Source organism: Podarcis pityusensis (assembly GCF_964106645.2).
Source record: "Podarcis pityusensis genome assembly, chromosome: 9".
NCBI classification, from domain to species: Eukaryota; Metazoa; Chordata; class Lepidosauria; order Squamata; family Lacertidae; genus Podarcis; species Podarcis pityusensis.
This window is the reverse complement of record NC_138034.1, coordinates 22,956,924-22,976,123: the sequence shown is the minus strand read 5'-3', so window position 1 is coordinate 22,976,123 and position 19,200 is coordinate 22,956,924. Positions and strand designations below refer to the sequence as shown.

Here is a 19,200-nt window from a genome sequence, read left to right as displayed (position 1 = left end):
TCCACACAGTAATTGCAAACGTAAAGTGTTAAGGAAGGTATAAACCCATGTTGGCCATGACTCGGCGGGCACCCTTAGCGCCCCCCCCAACCCGCAAAGGAACCCACTAATGGGCTCCGAAGCGAAGAGGGGGAAGTGGCGCGGTGCTGAGAGTCAACTGCTTTTTCCGTGGAGCGAAGCCGCATAGCCGTTGCCGGAGAGCGCTGCCTTTTTCCTGGGACAATTTGGCTTCTAAAATAATCACCCGTGAGTACTTAAATTTCGGACAATTAAATAAGGACTTGCGAGCAGAAAGGAATTGGACTTAAAAATTTACTTCAATTTGGCACTGAAACGGGAAGGTCTAAACAGGAAGTCAGCCTTCCGTTTCTTTGTAGACAGAATAAAGCAAAGACAACGTAAACTAGAGCTCAGAAAATCGCTTCTAAAAGATTAACTTCATCATTTAAAATTGTTGAACCCCCCTTCGGAAGCAGGAGAAGAAGGGGGATCTTTTTCGGACTGTTTAAACCTGCAGAAGTGAGTTTAAAGTAAAGTAACTTTCCACCGTCCTGATCCTGGAGTGGGGTGTCAGGACTGACGTTTGAAGCTCATTGACCAGAGACAAACGCTTTTGACAGATAGCTAAAAGAAGAGAAACATAGTGATTCCACTGTTCCCTTTCGCATTTTAAAGGAACAAATATTGACAAAATATCTCAAAAAGGAAACTTTGTTGCTAGATTCATCCTTAAAAGAAAGAACAAATAGAAGTTTTCCCCCTAGAGGGAGACTGTGAAACTGTAACTAATTCCAGGGAGCTTGCAGCTGTTACAGATTACAATCGTGGGAAATAGACTTGTGACCTTGTAGGACAATGTATTCAGAAGCTCTGTTGTGTGCTCTCTGTAAAACAAATGCCCTACTGGAACAGTTAAATGAGAATACGGATTTGATGACTAATGCGGTCAGAATTTTTGAACAGGCAGTGGGAAACTATATGGAGCCCACCCAGGAATTAAATCAGGAGTGTGCCCTGACAGAACAGATGAGAGAAGAGGATGTTGCTGAATCTTGGGCGCCAGAGATGGAGGGAGCTGTGGCCCTGCAGGAACATGAGCTTTTGGATTTGACAAATGAACTTGGAAAAAGCCAGATTTGGAAAGATAAGGTTTGGACTGGTTTGGAAATGGGGGGTTGGATAGACCCACCTATGCAGGGATGTTTGGACTTTCCAAGTCTGGCAATGGGCCGTGAGACGTTTGGGGCTGTGGGGGCTCTTAATCTTGGAGGGATTCTGAAACATGTTTTTAAATACCACATGGAGTTTAGTTTGGACTTTGGAAAAGGGGCTGATTTGTTGAAAAGGGTCAAAAACATTACCAAGCTGGAGTTCCCACATGTGAAAGGAGAATATGAAGAAGAGCTGCGGAAGGGACATGGAAGAGACTTAAGGGCCTCGGATATAAGGTTACCAGGTTAATGCGCTAGATCAATGGGATAAAGAGGACTGACAAAACCCGGGACCAGGAGGAAGGGACGCTGGATGAAGATTGGATTGTTTTTATTTCTTTCTTTTTATTACTAGGATTGTTTTATAAAATTGATGAATGTTAGAAAAATGTTGGAACAAAATTACTTGGCTCTAGCAAAAATGTCTAAAGAATTAGGTAAGAATATTATGGTTATGAGAAGTTGGTAAAAATAAGAGTTAAGTTTTAAGTTTTAAGGTTTTCTATAAGATAAGATGAAAATAGATTAAGGTAATGTAATGACAGAATATTATGAAATATGGAAAGGATTTGCTGCGATAATTAATAACTAGGATACAAAAAAAGGGAGGAGGAGGAGGTCAAAGAAAGAAGGTAATGAAAGTTGAGGATTCGAGAATGATGGATTTGTTTTTATCTGTTTGTGGTGTATTTTTGTTTTTTTGAATCTATTGTTTGATGTGGTTTGTTTTCTCTTTGTTTTCTTTTTTTTCTTTTTCTGCTGTGTTCTTTTCTGTAATTCTAAAAAATTTTCAATAAATATCATTTAAAAAATAAAATAAACCCATGTTGGCCATGATACAGCCTAAAGAAGTGTAGGTTTCACTTAGAAATGTTAAATCGTTATTTTAACTCCTATTTTTTAAATATTTATATTTCATTGAAAATTTTCAATGAGAAAATAAAGCAACAGACAAAAATGAAAGCAAAAAACCAAAACCAAACAAAAAGAAAACTTGAAATTGTGACACAATACAAAATATAGGTATATAAGTAATAGTTTTTGCAACTAATGAAAAATTACTAATGTGACATTATAATTTTTTTAATTGTCTTTTCATAACTGCATTCCAAATATCATTGCATTTATCCAGTTATTTTCACTCCTATTCACATCCAAAAGATCTCACAGTAGAGAAGTCAAAAGGATCTTAAAACTGAAAAGCAGAGCATCCTTCCCCCTACATTTTATGCAGGCCTCACCTTGTATGGAACAAAATCACTCCGCTTGCTTCTCAAGTACACCGACAGATTTCCAAACTTGCAGTATTCAACAATCACCATGAGTGGCCCTAAAGGAACAAAATGAGAACAAGATTTAGAGGACTTTCTCGTAGCCTTTCCTCTAGCAACTGCCTGTATCAGGTGTGGCTAACCTGTGGCCCTCCAGATGTTGCTGAACTCTAAATCCCATTGGCTCCAAGCAGGATGGTCAATGCTCAGAGAGACGGGAGTTGGAGTCCTGCAACATCTGGAGTTCCTCACCCCTGCTCCATATCACACCTGTTAAATGTGTGGTCCAGGAAGCAGAATGAAGCCCTCCTTACCATCACTGAAAACGCACCAGGGATCAATGAAAATATCTGTTCTTGCCTTTCGTTTTGTTTGGTAGGTGTCAAATTGTGCAGGCCTCCTCTGTACATGTTTTATTATATGGTTGCTCTCACTTTCCCATGCAACATTTTTGTAAGTATTTTAAATATTTGATCCCCACCGGAAAGACACCGATTAGCTTACCAGAAACTAATAATAATAATAAAACAGTGAGAAAAAGGTATAAAAGTGCAAAAAAACAACAACCCAGTAGCAAAATATTCAGCATTAAAATGGGAGGGTAAATCAATAGACCAAGCATAATTCTGCGGGATTCTATAAATCTCCATTGTATCTTGCTCAACCTAGAGCTTCTTTTTAAAGTTAAATACCTCAAAGGCACAAAGAATCATTAGGTTCTTTGCCTAGTGAAACTTCCCGTCCTGAACCTGAACCTTTGGCTTCCACTTTTCACCATTATTTCAGCCAATGAGAAACTGGGTTCATGCATTTGCTGCAATAAGGCCTAGCTTTGCCATAAAACAGGCCAGGAATGGGCAGGGTGAATGCATTTTTTCCCCAGCCGGCAGTGGCTTTCTAAGGATGCACAGAAAGGAACACTACCCCACATACACATTGCAACCAAGGAAGGAAAGCTCTGATTTGCTGTTGTTTGCATTGCTGTTTTATGAAACGCTGTGTCTATTTTTGTTACACCTATTTTTGTGGCTTTTGTTTCTTGATTGCTGATCTCCAGGTTGTAGACAGAAGTCTCTGCAGGCCTAGCTGCTTGAAACCCGTTAATGGCAGACTCTGGGGGGTAAAGCAGTGAGCACCACCGAGCTATGCCCTCTCCACAAAGTAGCAAAAAGCAACACTTACCTCCCGGTTTTGTGCAGGCCCCAAGTAAATTGACCACATTGAGATGATGACCAATATGAATGAGGATTTTGAGCTCCGACATCAGTGCCCTATGTTCACTGTGTGTTGCACCCTCTATAAATGAAAAAGAAAGATAGATATTGTCCTGTCTATTGAGTAGCAATAAAAGTCCGCTTGCCATCTTCCTTCCAAGTAGGATGGGAAGGGATCACACAATCCAACAGGTCCGTGTGGCTTCTTTATGACTAGTGAACAAAATCTTGTGTGATCGAACTTAAAGCCTATGTTTATGAAAGCATTTCTATGAACCTAAGAAGGTGCCTTATATCAAATCAGACCACTGGTCCATGTAGCTCAGTGTTGTTTATATATTGACTGCTAGTGGCTCTATTTCCCTGGAAAATAGTGGTTCTATTCCCTCTTTTCCCTGGAAAAGACCCTGATGCTGGGAAAGATGGAGGGCACAAGGACAGAGGATGAGATGGTTGGACAGTGTTCTCAAAGCTACCAACATGAGTTTGACCAAACTGCAGGAGGCAGTGGAAGACAGGAGTGCCTGGTGTGCTCTGGTCCATGGGGTCACGAAGAGTCGGACACAACTAAACGACTAAACAACAACAATGGCTCTATAATTTTAGAGAGGAGTCTTTCAAAGCCCAAATTGGAGATGTAGGGGACTGAACCTGGGACTTTCTGAACAGGGGCATAGCGTGGGTTACCGGTGCCTCAGGGCAGGGCAAGTGTTGCACCCCCTGGTGGACTAGGCAGTGGCCAGTCCCTTCGCCAGCCAGCATCTAATCAAGTGCGCTTCTCCTTGCAAACTAGCCCCAACCTGGAGCAGAGATAAGGCAAAGAAATGCGAAAACAAGAGCGCCGCTGTGTTGCCTTACCCTCCTGCCCTTGCCACAAGGTGCTCTGGGCAACGCACATGGCTCTGACAGTGCTTTCCCGCCTTCCTCTTCCTTCCTCACTCCCTCTCAGCCAGCCATGGGGCGGGTCACATGCAGGCATCCCTTTTCTGGCCACGAGGAGGAGGAGGAGGAGGAGACACCCGAGCTCCAAAGACCCAGCTCAGGCACAGCTTGCCTCTGGGCAGTTCCAGTCTCGGTGAGGGACCCTGTCATGAGGGCACCTGGTTGTACCCCCTCAGAAATTTGCACCCGGGCCCATGACCCCCCTGCCCCTCCCTCATGCTGTGCCACTGTTTCTGAATGCAAAGCAGATGCTCTTCGACAGAGCTACTGTGAGGGTCGGCTCCTTGCTTGAAGGAAGCCACAAGAGGGAGCAAGATGGTATTTCATCTTAGTTTAACAAAGAAAGCATAGTGCATTTAATGTGCTTAATGAAAATTTAATAGAGAATAGGCATAAGCCAGGCTTCCTCAACCTCGGCCCTCCAGATGTTTTGAGACTACAATTCCCATCATCCCTGACCACTGGTCCTGCTAGCTAGGGATCATGGGAGTTGTAGGCCAAAAACATCTGGAGGGCCGAGGCTGAGGAAGCCTGGCATAAACAGTGGGCAGAAAGCATGTGTGGAGTTCAAAATATCTAACCAAGTTCAAAACAATCTAACAAACTGGGAAAAGAAACTCATTGCTTAATGGAAACAACTAATACAATAAAAAATGAATATACTGTACTCTCCCAATATTCTATTACTGTTATGAAAGCTTCTCACCCTCTAGGTTGAGCTAAGTGAGAAAAGATTGGCAAGTTTATATCTTGTAGCTATATCCAATAGCTACAACCAATTGAGGTCTTACAATGTCATCAACAAATGCTGATTGCCCAGAACATCCTTCATAGGTGAATTTTAGTTCTCGAGCCTCACCTTTAAGCATTTTGACTGCAACAGTCCGGCAGGTAGTCATTTTATCGATTCCAAATGCATCTGCTTCAATCACTTGGCCAAAGGCTCCCCGACCAAGCGGCTTACCTGGAGACAAAATTAAACAAAAAGATAAATTTTTTAAAATATTTCTACTGTCCAAGCAATTGAAGGGAGCTGGCTACGTATTTAGCAAACAAGGCTGGTGGATCGCGCCGCAATGAAGGCAGAGAGCACCACAGCTATAAAGGGAGCAAACATAAAAGCAGAATCCTGCCTCCTCACATGTTGTGTTACTGCAAAACATGCACCTCAGTGTCGACCAACGTTTCTGGAAATGGCATCGAAACAAGAAGTCTAGAGCACAGGGTTCCTAATTGTGGTCTGTGGTCCACCAAGAAGAGTTTGGATTTGATATCCCGCTTTATCACTACCCGAAGGAGTCTCAAAGCGGTTAACAATCTCCTTTTCCCTTCCTCCCCCACAACAAACACTCTGTGAGGTGAGTGGGGCTGAGAGACTTCAGAGAAGTATGACTAGCCCAAGGTCACCCAGCAGCTGCATGTGGAGGAGAGGAGACGCGAACCCAGTTCACCAGATTATGAGTCTACAGCTCTTAACCACTACACCACCAATGGTCTGCAAGCTTCATTTAGAGGTGGTCCTTGACCTGTCTAGGGCTTTGCGGTTATAGAGAGAAGATGGCACACCTAGTAAATTAAATGCTCATATTCAGTGCTTTGTTTCCTAGAAAAGGAGGTGCCGGTACTCACTGTGAAGTTGTTACAGTAAATTTCACACTTTTTAACCGAAAAGAGAGACTGCGTACCCTTGAGTACCCCCTGGGGGGGAAGCACTGCTCCTATTGATTTTTAATTGTATTTTTATTGCTTCTTTTATTTCTTGAATTTTAATGCAGACAACTTGAAATCCATGGAATTCAAATTATAACACAAAGCATCCAATACATAAAAGCAGCCATAAAAATGCAATTTTTAAAAAACCAAACAGCATTGCATTGCAACTGCTACAAAAGGCAGAAAATCATTATGGGGTCTGCCAAGACTATGTTTAAAAAAAAAAAGTTTGGGCACCACTAGGCTCAAGTGATTTTGTCTCTAGGCTGTTGAACTGGGGAACAGTAGGCAGCACAATTTAATCAGGGAAACTAGGCCCTTTAATTTGTAAGCACTGTTTCATCGCCCCAGAAGTGTGCCACTATGGTGTAGACACTCTGTGGCAATGGAATGTTACTTTGCATGCACTTATGATTACTCCTTTTTAAAAAATTACAAAAAATATTGTGTTCCCAAGAGCTGGTTGGAATCCAGTGCTGAGGTCTGGTTATGAAATTAAAGCCTAAGGAGTCTCCTGGGAAATTCCAACTCCACTCTAGGTATTTCTTGCAAACCTGAAAGTTTCAGCGCATACATGGTGCTCTCCAGTGGATAGTGAACCAGGAGTTCCAAGCTCCAATCAGAGCACACAATGACCTCCATATTAGATATTAGGATAGCTCAGATGGTTAGAGTGTGGTGCCAATGTTGCAGGTTCGATCCCCGTATAGGACAAGTTCTGTATTCCTGCATTGCAAGGGGTTGGACTAAATGATCCTCAGGGTCTCTTCCTATACAATTCTATGATTCTATCACGCATTTCCAAAACCAGCACTTAATTAAAGCAGCCTCTGATTTCAAGTTTAGAGGGACATTTCACTTGCTCATTTGTAACGAGACCCACCTAGCTTTAGCCTATCTCTGGGGAATTCCCATGTGTTGGCATCGTAAGGGAGACGTTCACATTGTTCATCCATAGGGACTTCATCAGGATCCATGATGATAGATAGGTAGCCAGTCTTTAGTTCTCCTCCATTGGCCTGAAAAAAATAAAAGCAGTAGTCGTGCAAATTAAATACAATTATCCTTACTGCTTGGGCAATGAGCGGTGGGTCACATTTACTGGCATTATGGATGTCTGGAACTTTTTTTTTTTTTTTTGTCCACAGGAATGCAAGTATGCAGTTTCCCCCCAGAAACATCGCAGGGCATGTGCCCACAAATCATTGTTAATTACTTGCTTTATTAATTTCTGGAAAAGGTCTTCTTCTTTTTTTTTCCCTCCACCAAATGCCTGGTCAATTAAAAAGCACAATTTATGTGCCCTCAAATTCCAGGAAAGAATGTGATGGTACCAAGAGGAAAAAATGCGGCTGTTGATTTAAAGACAATGCAAGAAACAACACAAAAGAGTCCCCATCAGTTTTCATTTGCCATGCAAGATTGATGCCGATGGGACAGTGGGAGAATGGTTTCATTACCCGCTTAACGGTCCGGAGAATGATTACGAGGAGCAACCAGAAGAACATGGCAATTACCGCCGTTCCAACCAGAATAATGAGCTCGAGGTTCGTTTTCTCATCAGTGCCTGGGAAGAGACAATCGAACAGTTCATTGATAGTAGCCCAGAGCAGGTCATCAGCTGAAGTACTGAAAGAGGTTCCTTGTCTGAGAACAAAAATGTTAGGAGTCCAACACGTAGCAAGTCAATGAAGACAAAAATGTGTTAAAGGGAAAGTGTATGTAGGACACTTCAGTACACAGCACAAATCCCTCCACTGGAACTCGAGGTGAATTGACCCAAGAGCAGTCCATAATACTGGTCAGTCAAGGCATTCTCTGATTGATTCATCTCCTCACTCTATGAAATAAACCAAGTTGTGCACACTGGTATGTGGTAATATTGGTCTCCCAGCAGGGAGTAAAGAACTGAGCAGATCCAGTCAGTGTTAAGCACTTTTAGGTGTAATCATATGTTCCTGCAGAAAGCCCTGGGATTTTAAAAGTGCTTTAATTTTGTTGGATTTTGTCTCCAGATAAATTTTCCAAAATTTCCAGTATTTCCAGTATTTCCAAAATTTCCAGTATTTATACTGCTCTGAATGGATAGAAGCCAACAAGCAGTATTATATCAAGAAATGTTGGGTAACTAATAAGCAGGGATGAACAAATTTGTTTGTTTCAGGTCTCTCAGTTTCTCATTTTTATTATCTTAAAATTTAGTTTTCCACACTTCTGCATCAATTTGCTTTTTTTTATTTTTTGAAAAATTCTCCATGAATTTCTCAACATTTCAGTGTGAATTCTCCTAACACATTTTTGACAATTATACACACATTTCTGCAAGGAATATCTTGTAATAAAATGCATTTGCTTTCACCAACACATGCATTTAAATGTACACTTTATACATGTGGTTTTTGTCACCATTACTTGGCTGGAGAACTGCATGGCAAAATTCAGAAACATGCAAATATTGAAGGACGGCTGTGTTTTGGAAAGTGCAAATTGGCTAAGTTTGCTTTTTTAAATGCAAACTGAAGTGAATTTATCTCCCATCCCTACTAGTAAGGGATCAGTGGAAACAATTGGAAAAGGTAATCCCGGCTGGGCATGAGATTTTGTTAAATGAGGACTCAATTGCTAGAGGAAGACAGCGCTCCTTGGGAGTAAATGAATCAAGATCCCAGAATGTTGATGGGTGACCTCACCAGCATAGGAAACAGATGTAGGAGGCTCTATACAGATTACAAAGGACCAGGTGTAAAGATTAGAAGGCCCAAGAGTTTCAGTATCTAATATAGTGTGAGACTCCATCTTAATATTTTCTTAGGATGCCAAAGTGCCTAAACTTGATTTTGTTATAGACAAGGTGCTATAGCTCAGGGAAGGTGATGTAGGTCCAATTCCCACCATCTTCAGGTAGAGCTGAGAAGATTCCTGCCTGCAACACTTAAAAACTAGTGCCTATCAACGTACACAAAACTAAGCTAGATGGCATGGCCCAGCAGTCTTATTTAAGTCAGCTTCTTACGGGGAAGAAGTTTACTCTGGCAAACACTGATTAGGCTTATCAGCACCAAAATGGTTCTGCAATCAACATCAAAAGAACTCATTTTTACCATGAAGTTCACTCTTCACCCCATGGCTGTATATTTCAGCTCTTCCATCACGCAATCTGTGCCTCACGTTGGTTTCTTGTTTTAACATCAATCGACAGCCTGCGATGAGGCGGGTGATAAATTCCCTCATTCGAATCACTCTCTCACAATCACGTTTCAATTTCTACAAGCCAAAGTAGGCTACGCTCCAGGCAAGTCATGTTTGTTGGATAACCGAAAGCACGTATTTACATGGAGGTCTATTTACAGGCACTTTCCATCCCACAAAAAAAAAAAAAAAGTCACATGGCACATCACTTCAATATCCTGCTGCGGACTGTAAGAATAACAGGATATAGTTTTGGATTGCTTGGTTAAAATAAAAATAAAAACAAAACCCTCAGCAGGTCATCACGCTGAGGCAAGGTTTCTATCACTAGCTGACAACTCTTTTAAAAAAAAAATATGTCTAGGGGTGGCTTGTTAATATGCAAAACAAGAAATTTGATCAGAGATTTTAACAGAAGGGTGAGATCTTTGATGAGTGAATGTGATTCAGTGGAAATATTTATTTTAGGGGGACCACTTACACATATGACTGCTCCCACAATTTACTTCAATGAAGTCAAAGGAGCCACTCAGATATCTTGTTGCGGTCCATTCAGTCTACCTAGCATCCTCCTAGTCTTTTCTATTTGGATTTTGACACTTCAGCTTATTTGTTTCTTGGCTACCACACAGTTTCTAGTCTCCCTGACTGGTCTACAGTTCTTTCAAACTTATTTCCCTTCAGCCCTGATTCCACTCAACAAACCATGTAGGTCTCAGTGAGCTCAATGGTTTTCTGCAAGAAGAGCTTGCAACACATTTAAACCGGGAGGGAAAGGACTATCGAGACCCTGCAGTAATTGATTTTCTGCATCAACTAGATGATCTCTGAGGTACTATCAAATTTTATGCTTCTATGAGAATAAAATATAAATGGAGCAGAAAGTAACACTTTGCAAAACCCAGAGACCCGTGGTTCATACCAACCTTCTACTTCAAAAAACGCAGCTGCTTTTGAACAGCCCAGGATATTACAAGCATGGCAAGTGTAGAGACCTTCATCTTCCTTCCTCACCCTCCGTATAGTGAGAGTTCTGTTCCCATCTTTCAAAACAATACCTTATAAAAAAAAAAGACACATATACAAATGTTTCTTTCATTGCCTTTGTTAATTTGACTTGGTCTTTGTTGTTCAGACAAAGACGCCGATAAATGTGGAATTTTGTAAGGGTTTTCTTATCTTTCATGAGGCTTGTACAGAAGCTCTGTATTTTATACACTCCAAACCCCCACTTTGACTCTTCCATCCAGCCATGAGCCTGGTTTAATCTCAACCAGAGCTCACCAGGATTAAGCCCCAGAACCTGCTTTCAGTGATAAGGATTAGCCAAACACCCCAATGATAAAGAGGGGAGTTCCTCTGACAAGGTGAGCAAGGAAAGCCTAACCACACATTTGGCATTAGGAAAGGGCTTTCAGATCAAAGGGCATGTCTTCAGCACAGGCAAAAGCTATCTCTCTATATATTCCCTTTGGTTAATTTTACAATGGCTGGATGGAATTTGATTATCAAGGCCGGCCCTACCATTAGACAGTGAGACAACTGCATCAGGTGACAGATGCTGGGGGCCAGCAGTGGCAGCTCCCCGGTTTCCCGAATTCCCCTGATCAGAGGCATTCAGCCCCTAAAGTAGCCTGCTGTCCTCAAGTGCACTGGAGGACATTATGCCATTGCATTATCCCACTGACAGTCCAGGCAGCTGAAATGGGGTGGCTGCCTCAGGCAGCCAAATGTATTGTGCCAGCCCTGATCTACCTGCAGAATTCCTCATATCCAGTGCACTTATAAAGCTCTCTAAGAACCAAAGAAAAACCTTGCTGGACCTACCAAACCCAGCTCTGTTTCTTATGATGGCCAACCAAATGCCCATGAGAAACCCAAAATCAGAATAGGAGGGCAATGGTCCTCTCCCACTCTTATTCTGGGATGCAGAGGCATGATGCATCTGATCCTCAAAACAGTATAGGGCCAGGGCGGCTAATATTGAAACGAATGTGCACAGATTGAAGCAGGATGTTTCAAAACCAATCTAAGCAGGTTAGTTGAATGCATGTACAGGGTCCTCCACTGTACACACTGAAGGGTCTGTTGGCAGAATCAGAAACCCTTCGTCTGCTGGGCTCTGAGCACACAGACAGAGCCCTCTGTGCACATAATTGTATGCATGGAGATCTTGCCCAGGCGTTCAGCGCATATGTGTAGATTGGGGGCAGAGCCTAAAGCCATGCCAATGCTCATTCACCAAAGCAACAGGTATGGTAAAAATAAAGGCTGATAAAAGTAATAGTGTGTCCCCCCCAAATATCAGGAGCACAGAAAGCACATTATGCAAAATGTACTTCTTGGTCAAGGAATAAATTAGGAATTACGAGGGTTAGCCACAGGACAGAACACTCGGCCTCACCTGAATCTTCAACAAGGGTTACGTTGTTTTTAAACCATGTGATGAGTGGAGAAGGAATTCCATTTGCTACACAAGATACTTCTATAGTTTCACCAATATTTGTTGTTTGATTCTCAGGGTTTCGGGTGATTGCAGGTGCCACTGGTTCTGTTGCGGTGGTGGGGGATAAAAAATTCAGGATTTTAAAATGCAACTTACGAATTACAACTCTGAAGCAGCTGGTAAGTCATGGTACTGTTGGAGCACGAGCTACAAAATGAACATCTATAGCAGATTGGACTTTTACACTTCCCAACTATTATCAAAATACATTTTAAAATGAATTATTTTGAGGGGGAGGCAATACATTTGAATGTTTAAACTAACATTTTTATGTGGATTTCAAAACCTATAGATTAATCTGGAATTGAGCTATTATGACTAAACTCATAAAAATGAGTTTTTATGAGTTTAGTCACAATCATGACACAAGAGAGTTTCCATGGGTTACCTTGAATAGCGAGGTGTTTGACAAGGCAGTGCCGTGTTTTGGTCTTTTTGTCCTGGGCTATGCACACATAATCCCCGCTGTCCTGGAGAGAAACATTACGGAGCATGAGTTCCATGGTGATGTTCTCTCCATTGGCTCTCGCAACTGTGGCATTCAGCTTCTGCAGAGCGTCCAGGTTCTTGCAAACAGGCAAAGGCAGCCTGCCAAGCCGCACCATGGAAGCGCGAGGACTCAGCTTAAACCAAGTCAGGTTTTCAAAAGTGAACTTGTCTGCCATACACTGCAAGGAGACATTGTGCTTCTCAGTTGGCTGACTCTTAGGCTGAAGGTTAATTTCAAGTCCTCCTGCGAACACAAATGGAGGAACTGGGATCAGTCATGCTGAGATACATTTTGTATTGAGATGTGCAGCTAAGACTTTCATTCTGGAAGTGGCTAAACTTCAATTTTCAGTTCATTACTATATTTATTTTAATTGTGTCTATACTGCTTAATCATCCAAACCTCTAAGCAGTTTTCTTAAAGCAATATAAAATAGACATTAAACTACCAATAAAATCAAATGCTAAAAAGAAGCTGAGCTAAAAAATAATAATCTAAATATAAGTAAAATCAACCGTTTTTTAAAGAATATGCATAATAAAATAAAATGGCAAAACAATACAGTTAATGCATCTACCTAATATTAATTGCCTAATATGATCGGTTTGTATTGGTGCTGACACAAAGCAATCCAAACTCAAAACAAAAAATACCTGCTAACAGAATGCCCACTGATTGTCATTCGGAAAAGACTGATTGATTGAATCAAATGCTCAGGAAATCTAACATTCTCCTCTGTACTCATTAATGAATAGTGTAGCACCCAAAACAGTCAAAATGAATTTGCCCTTCCACCACAGTGTTTGTGAGAAGACTACATGTAAAGACAGACAACCACATACTTCTAATCAGGCTCCAGCCCTTGGTAACTCCAATCACTAGATCTTTCCTACCTCACACAAAGGCCTGGTATGAATGCAACAATAAGCAATGTCTGGGGATCGTCCACCCTGCTCTCCTCCTTTAACCCATGAGGAGATGGGAAGCTTTTGATTCCCATTTCAATGAACCACAGTTAATAGCACTCTACCTCTGAACTCTAAACTGTGTTAAACCTTAACCATGGTTAGTTAAGACTAACTGCAGTTTGTCTGAGTTAGGATATGATACCTAACTGTGGCTGTTTTAAAAAAAAGATGTGAAAGCTTCCAAACTCCTCTTCCTGGCCACGCCAGAGGAGTAAAGGGGAGAAGGGGATTGCATGAGCATGAGCTTTGCTGCCAATCATTTTCATAACAATAAACTATGGCTTATCATTCTGTCCAAAGTGGGCAGTGAGTGACTGAATTCCTCTTTGGGGAGAAAGGGGCAACTGGATCCATGGTCAGCACTGACTATAGCATTCCTGGACTTGGCAGTATATCAGAGATACTGCTTGGGTCAGATCCAATCCTGCTCTACCTCTGCATCTGTACCATGGATAATTTAGGAGTAAAAATCTGTTTCCAATCCCGGATTACTCTCACCGAAGTTATGCCAGCTTTAACATGATGGCTCATATAGAAGTGCCGTTTTCTGTTTTGCTACATCAAAATCGTAATTTTAATTGACGTTTCACATTTCACAATCAGAATAGGAAGTGAGTGCTCAAAGTTCGGTTTCCATCTTAAAAGAGTAAAAATGATCCTAAAGACAAACAGCACTTCCACATAACCATTCTAGGATATCATTATTTTTAAAGGAAATGGTAAATAGCACAAGTTGAAAAAGAAAATCTAGTGCGAACGTTGAACTTCCCTGCACATATCCTAGCAGTCTTACATATATTTAGGAGACATTTTTATATACTGGCAGCATTAATGAAACACATATCCATTTTGCCAATGGCCAGGCAATCATTGAGCTATACTTACTGGTAACATGAAAGGAAATGACCCTCTCGCCTTCTCCAACTTTGTTACTAGCCACACATCTGTACAAAGCAGATACATTTGCTGCTTGAATTGTGAGGGTGCTTACAGTCTACAAGAGAACAAGTCGAGCCATTACATACCTCACAGGCACTAAAGGCTTTGGTTAAATCTCACACAGTAAGTCAGCCGAATATATCACCATGGAGCTATAGGCTATCATAAATCCCAAGGCAACACAGCCAAACCATTGTTTTAGGTCTCTGAAGCTTCCTTGCCCAGCTGGTTACCCATTTTGGCAAACAAAAGTGAAACTGTTTAACCTTCCTAAACCATCCTCCTACAATGGCCAACACAGATCTTGTTGTCAGTACAGATATTGAATCAAGAAAAACTGAAAATAGACAACTTTCTCCAGCATTCTTTCTGTAATATGATGGTCATCATCACTAAGCTTATTTATACCAAAGTCTTCAACAGAATGTACTGCCTGCTTAGGATTTCAGCCATAAACGTCAACCCTAAGCACACTTAGGAGGAGGTCTGTAAGCTCACTGGTAGAGAATCTGCTTTGCATGAAAAGGTTCCAGGGTCAATCCCAAGCATCTTCAGATAGGACAGGGAAATCCTGGAGAGCCTGTGCTAATCAATGTAGACAATACTGAGCTAGATAGACCAATGGTCTAACTCAGTATATGGCAGCTTCCTTTGTTCCTTGAGGGTTCTTAATTCACTCACAGGAGCACAGACAGAGCAGGAAAAGAAAATGAGCAAAGCAGCTGCAATCTCCTATTCAGGAACCACCACTCTCACACTACGTCTTAGCATTACATGTGTGAGCCTGGTCAATGGGAAGAGGCCTAGGATTGTGCTGTTAAGTCTTCCAAGGAAGGGTCAAATGCCATTTATCATAGTTCCACATGCAGTAGGTAAAGGTAAAGGGACTCCTGACCATTAGGTCCAGTCGCGGACGACTCTGAGGTTGCGGTGCTCATCTCGCTTTATTGGCCAAGGGAGCCGGCATACAGCTTCCGGGTCATGTGGCCAGCATGACTAATCCACTTCTGGCGAACCAGAGCAGTGCACAGAAACGCCGTTTACCTTCCCGCCGGAGTGGTACCTATTTATCTACTTGCACTTTGACGTGCTTTCTAACTGCTAGGTTGGCAGGAGCAGGGACGGAGCAACAGGAGCTCACCCCATCGCGGGATTCGAACCACTGACCTTCTGATCGGCAAGCCCTAGGCTCTGTGGTTTAACCCACAGTGCCATCCGTGTTCCGTCCACATGCAGTAAGCTGCGGTTAAATAACTTTGAAATCCCTCCTGCCATGATTTAAACATTTCCACCTCTGAAGGCTTTTATAATTTGCAATTCTAATTCTAATTCTAATTTGTAATTGTATTTACCTTGTCTTCCCCCAATTTGTTTGCTCATTTTTATCATGCATTTCAAAGCATGTGTCTGTGTTGACACATTTTAGGGATTTATATTAAAATATTACAGGTGCAATCCTCTGCATGCTTACTTGCGAACAAGTTCCACTGAACTTAATGGAATGTACTTCAGAGTAAATACACACAAGATTACGAGATACACCAATATCTGTCCCATTTTACAGGTGAAAAAATGAGGCTGAAAGAGAGAAACTGAGGCCACCTTGACATATAACAGGGCTGGGATTTACACCAAGTCTCCATTGTCCAAGTCTCCCTCACTGGACCACACGGCTCTCAGTTTCATGACCACACTCCTTCATACCCTGAATTTCAAACAGGAGCTAGATAATGACTGCCTCACCTTCATTTTCCCAGCAATAGCGACAAACTGTGTTTTTTCTGTTTCAATTCGATTTCCACCTCTTCTGTCGTTTATGTCTTTCCACTTCTTACAGGCGTAAGGATTGTTCCCCAGTCCAGCTTGGCTGAGTGGAAAAGAACACATAAACAAACATGACCCTTCAAGTTTCCGGTTGTTCGTATCAACAAATACCCAAGATGTATGCCCATAAGGTAGAGACAGGTACATCGGGCACCGGGACAGAACTTTCTGATACTGCAGACTTGGATTACAGGCCACTAGACTCCCTATGAAAGCTGTGAAGGAGGAGTGAGAAATGAACATCAGTCCCTCTTATACTGAACTCAGGTGGCTGAGTGTCAACAAGACAGGAGCCATAACGGAGCTGATAAGAAATAAGAGGGGTGGATCAGCATGGGCAGGTGAACTCTGGAGTAAGCAACAAAGGGAGTACCATACTCAAAAAGAACAGCGAATTGAGGCCTTAGCTAGACCAGTGGCTTCCTAGGACCATGGACTGTTGAGTGTCCATTTGAAAAGAAAACCCCTCAGCTGGAGGAAGGGTGATTCCCATCTAGCTTCAAGTGGTGGGTCGGGACCCATTAGCCAGTCACAGCATGATGCAGGAACATTAGTTTACTATGGAACATTAGTTTACAGGAACATTAGTTTACTATGGAAGAATATTAAGAAATGGGTCCCCAAATGCATGTTTGGGTTAAAAGTGCATCCTGGGTCTGAAAAGGTTGAAGATACCTGGCTTGCAATGTCTTGAAGGAGGGCCCAGGCTGGCTGGCCGGCCTCCTGAACAGAAGTTATTCTACTCAGGAGGAGAGGATACACTGCAACTTTTTGTTGCAGAACCTATTTGTAATAAAGAACTATATACTCAAACTATATACACAACCTCCCAAGATGTTGCTGCTGGTATAAGAATAGAAATTCCCAGGGCCTAGACTAGAGGTAAAGTCCCACATGAGACCACTAACTAGGTCAATTCAATCAGGATACTGATGGGAGGGCAAGAAGCTATTCTGGAAACAAACGTCGATTCATAACTTTGACAATTTGAGTTGATTCCGTTCTAAAGGCAGACAGAGAGCAGCAGAGAAATTACTGGATTCCTTAAAAGTATTTCTTTAGGATTCTGGGCCTTGTGCAGGAAATAACTAGCACCAAAGGAAGAAGATAGTGGAAGTCGTTTTTTAAAACAACAACAGGAAAGCTGACTCCTTTTTCTTTCTTTCTTGAAAAAATAATAATAATCCGAAAGGAAGTCTGGCCTTGTGTGAAGCTCAGATAAGGGAAGTGGAGTGGCCCTTGGTCAGAAGCTCTTTCTATCATCCCCAACATCAGTCAAGGCACTTCCTCTGAGATGCCCTCTCACAGAGATAAGGCACAGTGTCAAATTCAGCAGAGGGTCGCCATAAGGGAAACCAGAGAAAGAAAACAGACAGATTTGTCACGAGTACAAACAACAACAACAAAATTGCGAGTTGGCTGTTGTCCAGAGTTAAAATCCTATACTGCATAAATACAATTGACAGTAATCCTATAGACACTTACCTGGGACTAAGTCCCAGGGAGCTAAAGTACTTTGAAGTACACATATCTTTATGATTACACTATTAACTAGAATGCATTACTGTAGCCAGACCGTCCAAGTGTCCCTATTTTCCAGGGATGTCCCAGATTTACAGAAGCCATCCCAGTTTATGATTTGATCCCAGAATGTCCCACTTTTCCTTAAGATGCCCCTATTTTCATTGGAGAAATGTTGGAGGATATGGAGTTATCCAACCTCTGAGCCGTCTGAAGGCAATCCAGTATAGGGAAGGTTTTTTAAAACGTTTATATATATGTTGGAAGCGGCCCAGAGTGGCTGGAGCAACCCAGTAAGATGTGTGGGATATAAATAGTAAAATTTTCATTATGGAAAGGGACGACCCTATTTTCATCAGAGAAATGTTGGAGGGTTTGCCATAGCCCAGGAGGACTGTGGGTAAAAGCATAAGAGTTTTGCTTATTAAATGCTAACACCATTGCTCAGGAATTCTAAGAAGCCACACACAAAAATCAGTGTAGTTTAGAAATAAATGCTTAACAATAGCAGAGTTTTGAAAGGTTCAGCCCGCCATCTTGATTCAAAATGGTTTCCCATTGTATCCAAACAGACAACAATCCACTCCTTGATCTCAGGAACCATCATGCAAAATTTGGTTATGATATCATAAGGAGTGTCCAAACACACAGGGAACAGACAACTTTCCTAAATATTTAGTAGCTTTTTATCTTTTTAAAACAATTGTTTTGTGGGTTTTGTACTGTCAGCCATCTTGAGCAACTTTGTACAGAAGGCTGGGGGATATATATATATATATATATATATATATATATATATATATATATATCAGCTTAAAACAAGCAAACAAATAATCCCAACAGTGCACTAAGCCATCAGTTAAAAATAACACTTCCCAAACTTAACAGAGAAGCATGTGATAGATACACATTTAGAGACTCCTATGATGCATGTTTTGCCCTTGAGAGTGAAAATATTTGGGTGTTTAGCTGCCTGTGTTGCTGGAACCAATTCCCAAGTGCTTCGCATTCACAGAGTCATAAAGGAGCTGGAGGAAGTTGTGTCGACTGCCAGGAAGGGGTGGAAATGAATATTTTTATACAGCCTCTGCTCTTCCTCCAGTCTAGCCCAAAGTTAGGTTTTACTTTCCCACTTCACTGCACCAAAGAGCTATTTCAGTGTATAAGGTACAGCAAAATAAATTGAAAGAAACATCTTTGGCCAGAAGTCAGGGCTGTGTGCATTCTAGGGATGAGGATAAATAGGAGGTGAGAGTTTGGATTTCACCAGACACTGTGGTTAGGGTGAAACCTGAAGCAGATGAAAGAAGAGGCTCGCTAAAGAAGAGGAATGAAGAATGCACCAACTCAACACTCACTGTGACTTGCTTTCCTAGCTAGAAACCATGATATCCTCGCATGTCTGAATTAGG

The 19,200-nt window shown here is 41.7% G+C and overlaps 1 protein-coding gene across 1 annotated transcript in view; it reads right to left on the bottom strand.

The window, feature by feature from the left end:
• The window catches only part of KDR (kinase insert domain receptor), a 50,015-nt gene that overhangs the window by 12,076 nt on the left and 18,739 nt on the right, over positions 1-19,200 (bottom strand). Inside the window, exons 11-20 of the mRNA XM_081021469.1 lie at positions 16,187-16,310; positions 14,390-14,498; positions 12,435-12,779; positions 11,945-12,091; positions 10,467-10,598; positions 7,812-7,918; positions 7,235-7,370; positions 5,498-5,602; positions 3,665-3,778; positions 2,453-2,541 (exon numbers count right to left, since the gene is read on the bottom strand). Of these exons, the coding sequence (XP_080877595.1) occupies positions 2,453-2,541; positions 3,665-3,778; positions 5,498-5,602; positions 7,235-7,370; positions 7,812-7,918; positions 10,467-10,598; positions 11,945-12,091; positions 12,435-12,779; positions 14,390-14,498; positions 16,187-16,310 (1,408 nt within the window). The remainder of the gene's footprint in view (positions 1-2,452; positions 2,542-3,664; positions 3,779-5,497; positions 5,603-7,234; positions 7,371-7,811; positions 7,919-10,466; positions 10,599-11,944; positions 12,092-12,434; positions 12,780-14,389; positions 14,499-16,186; positions 16,311-19,200) is intronic.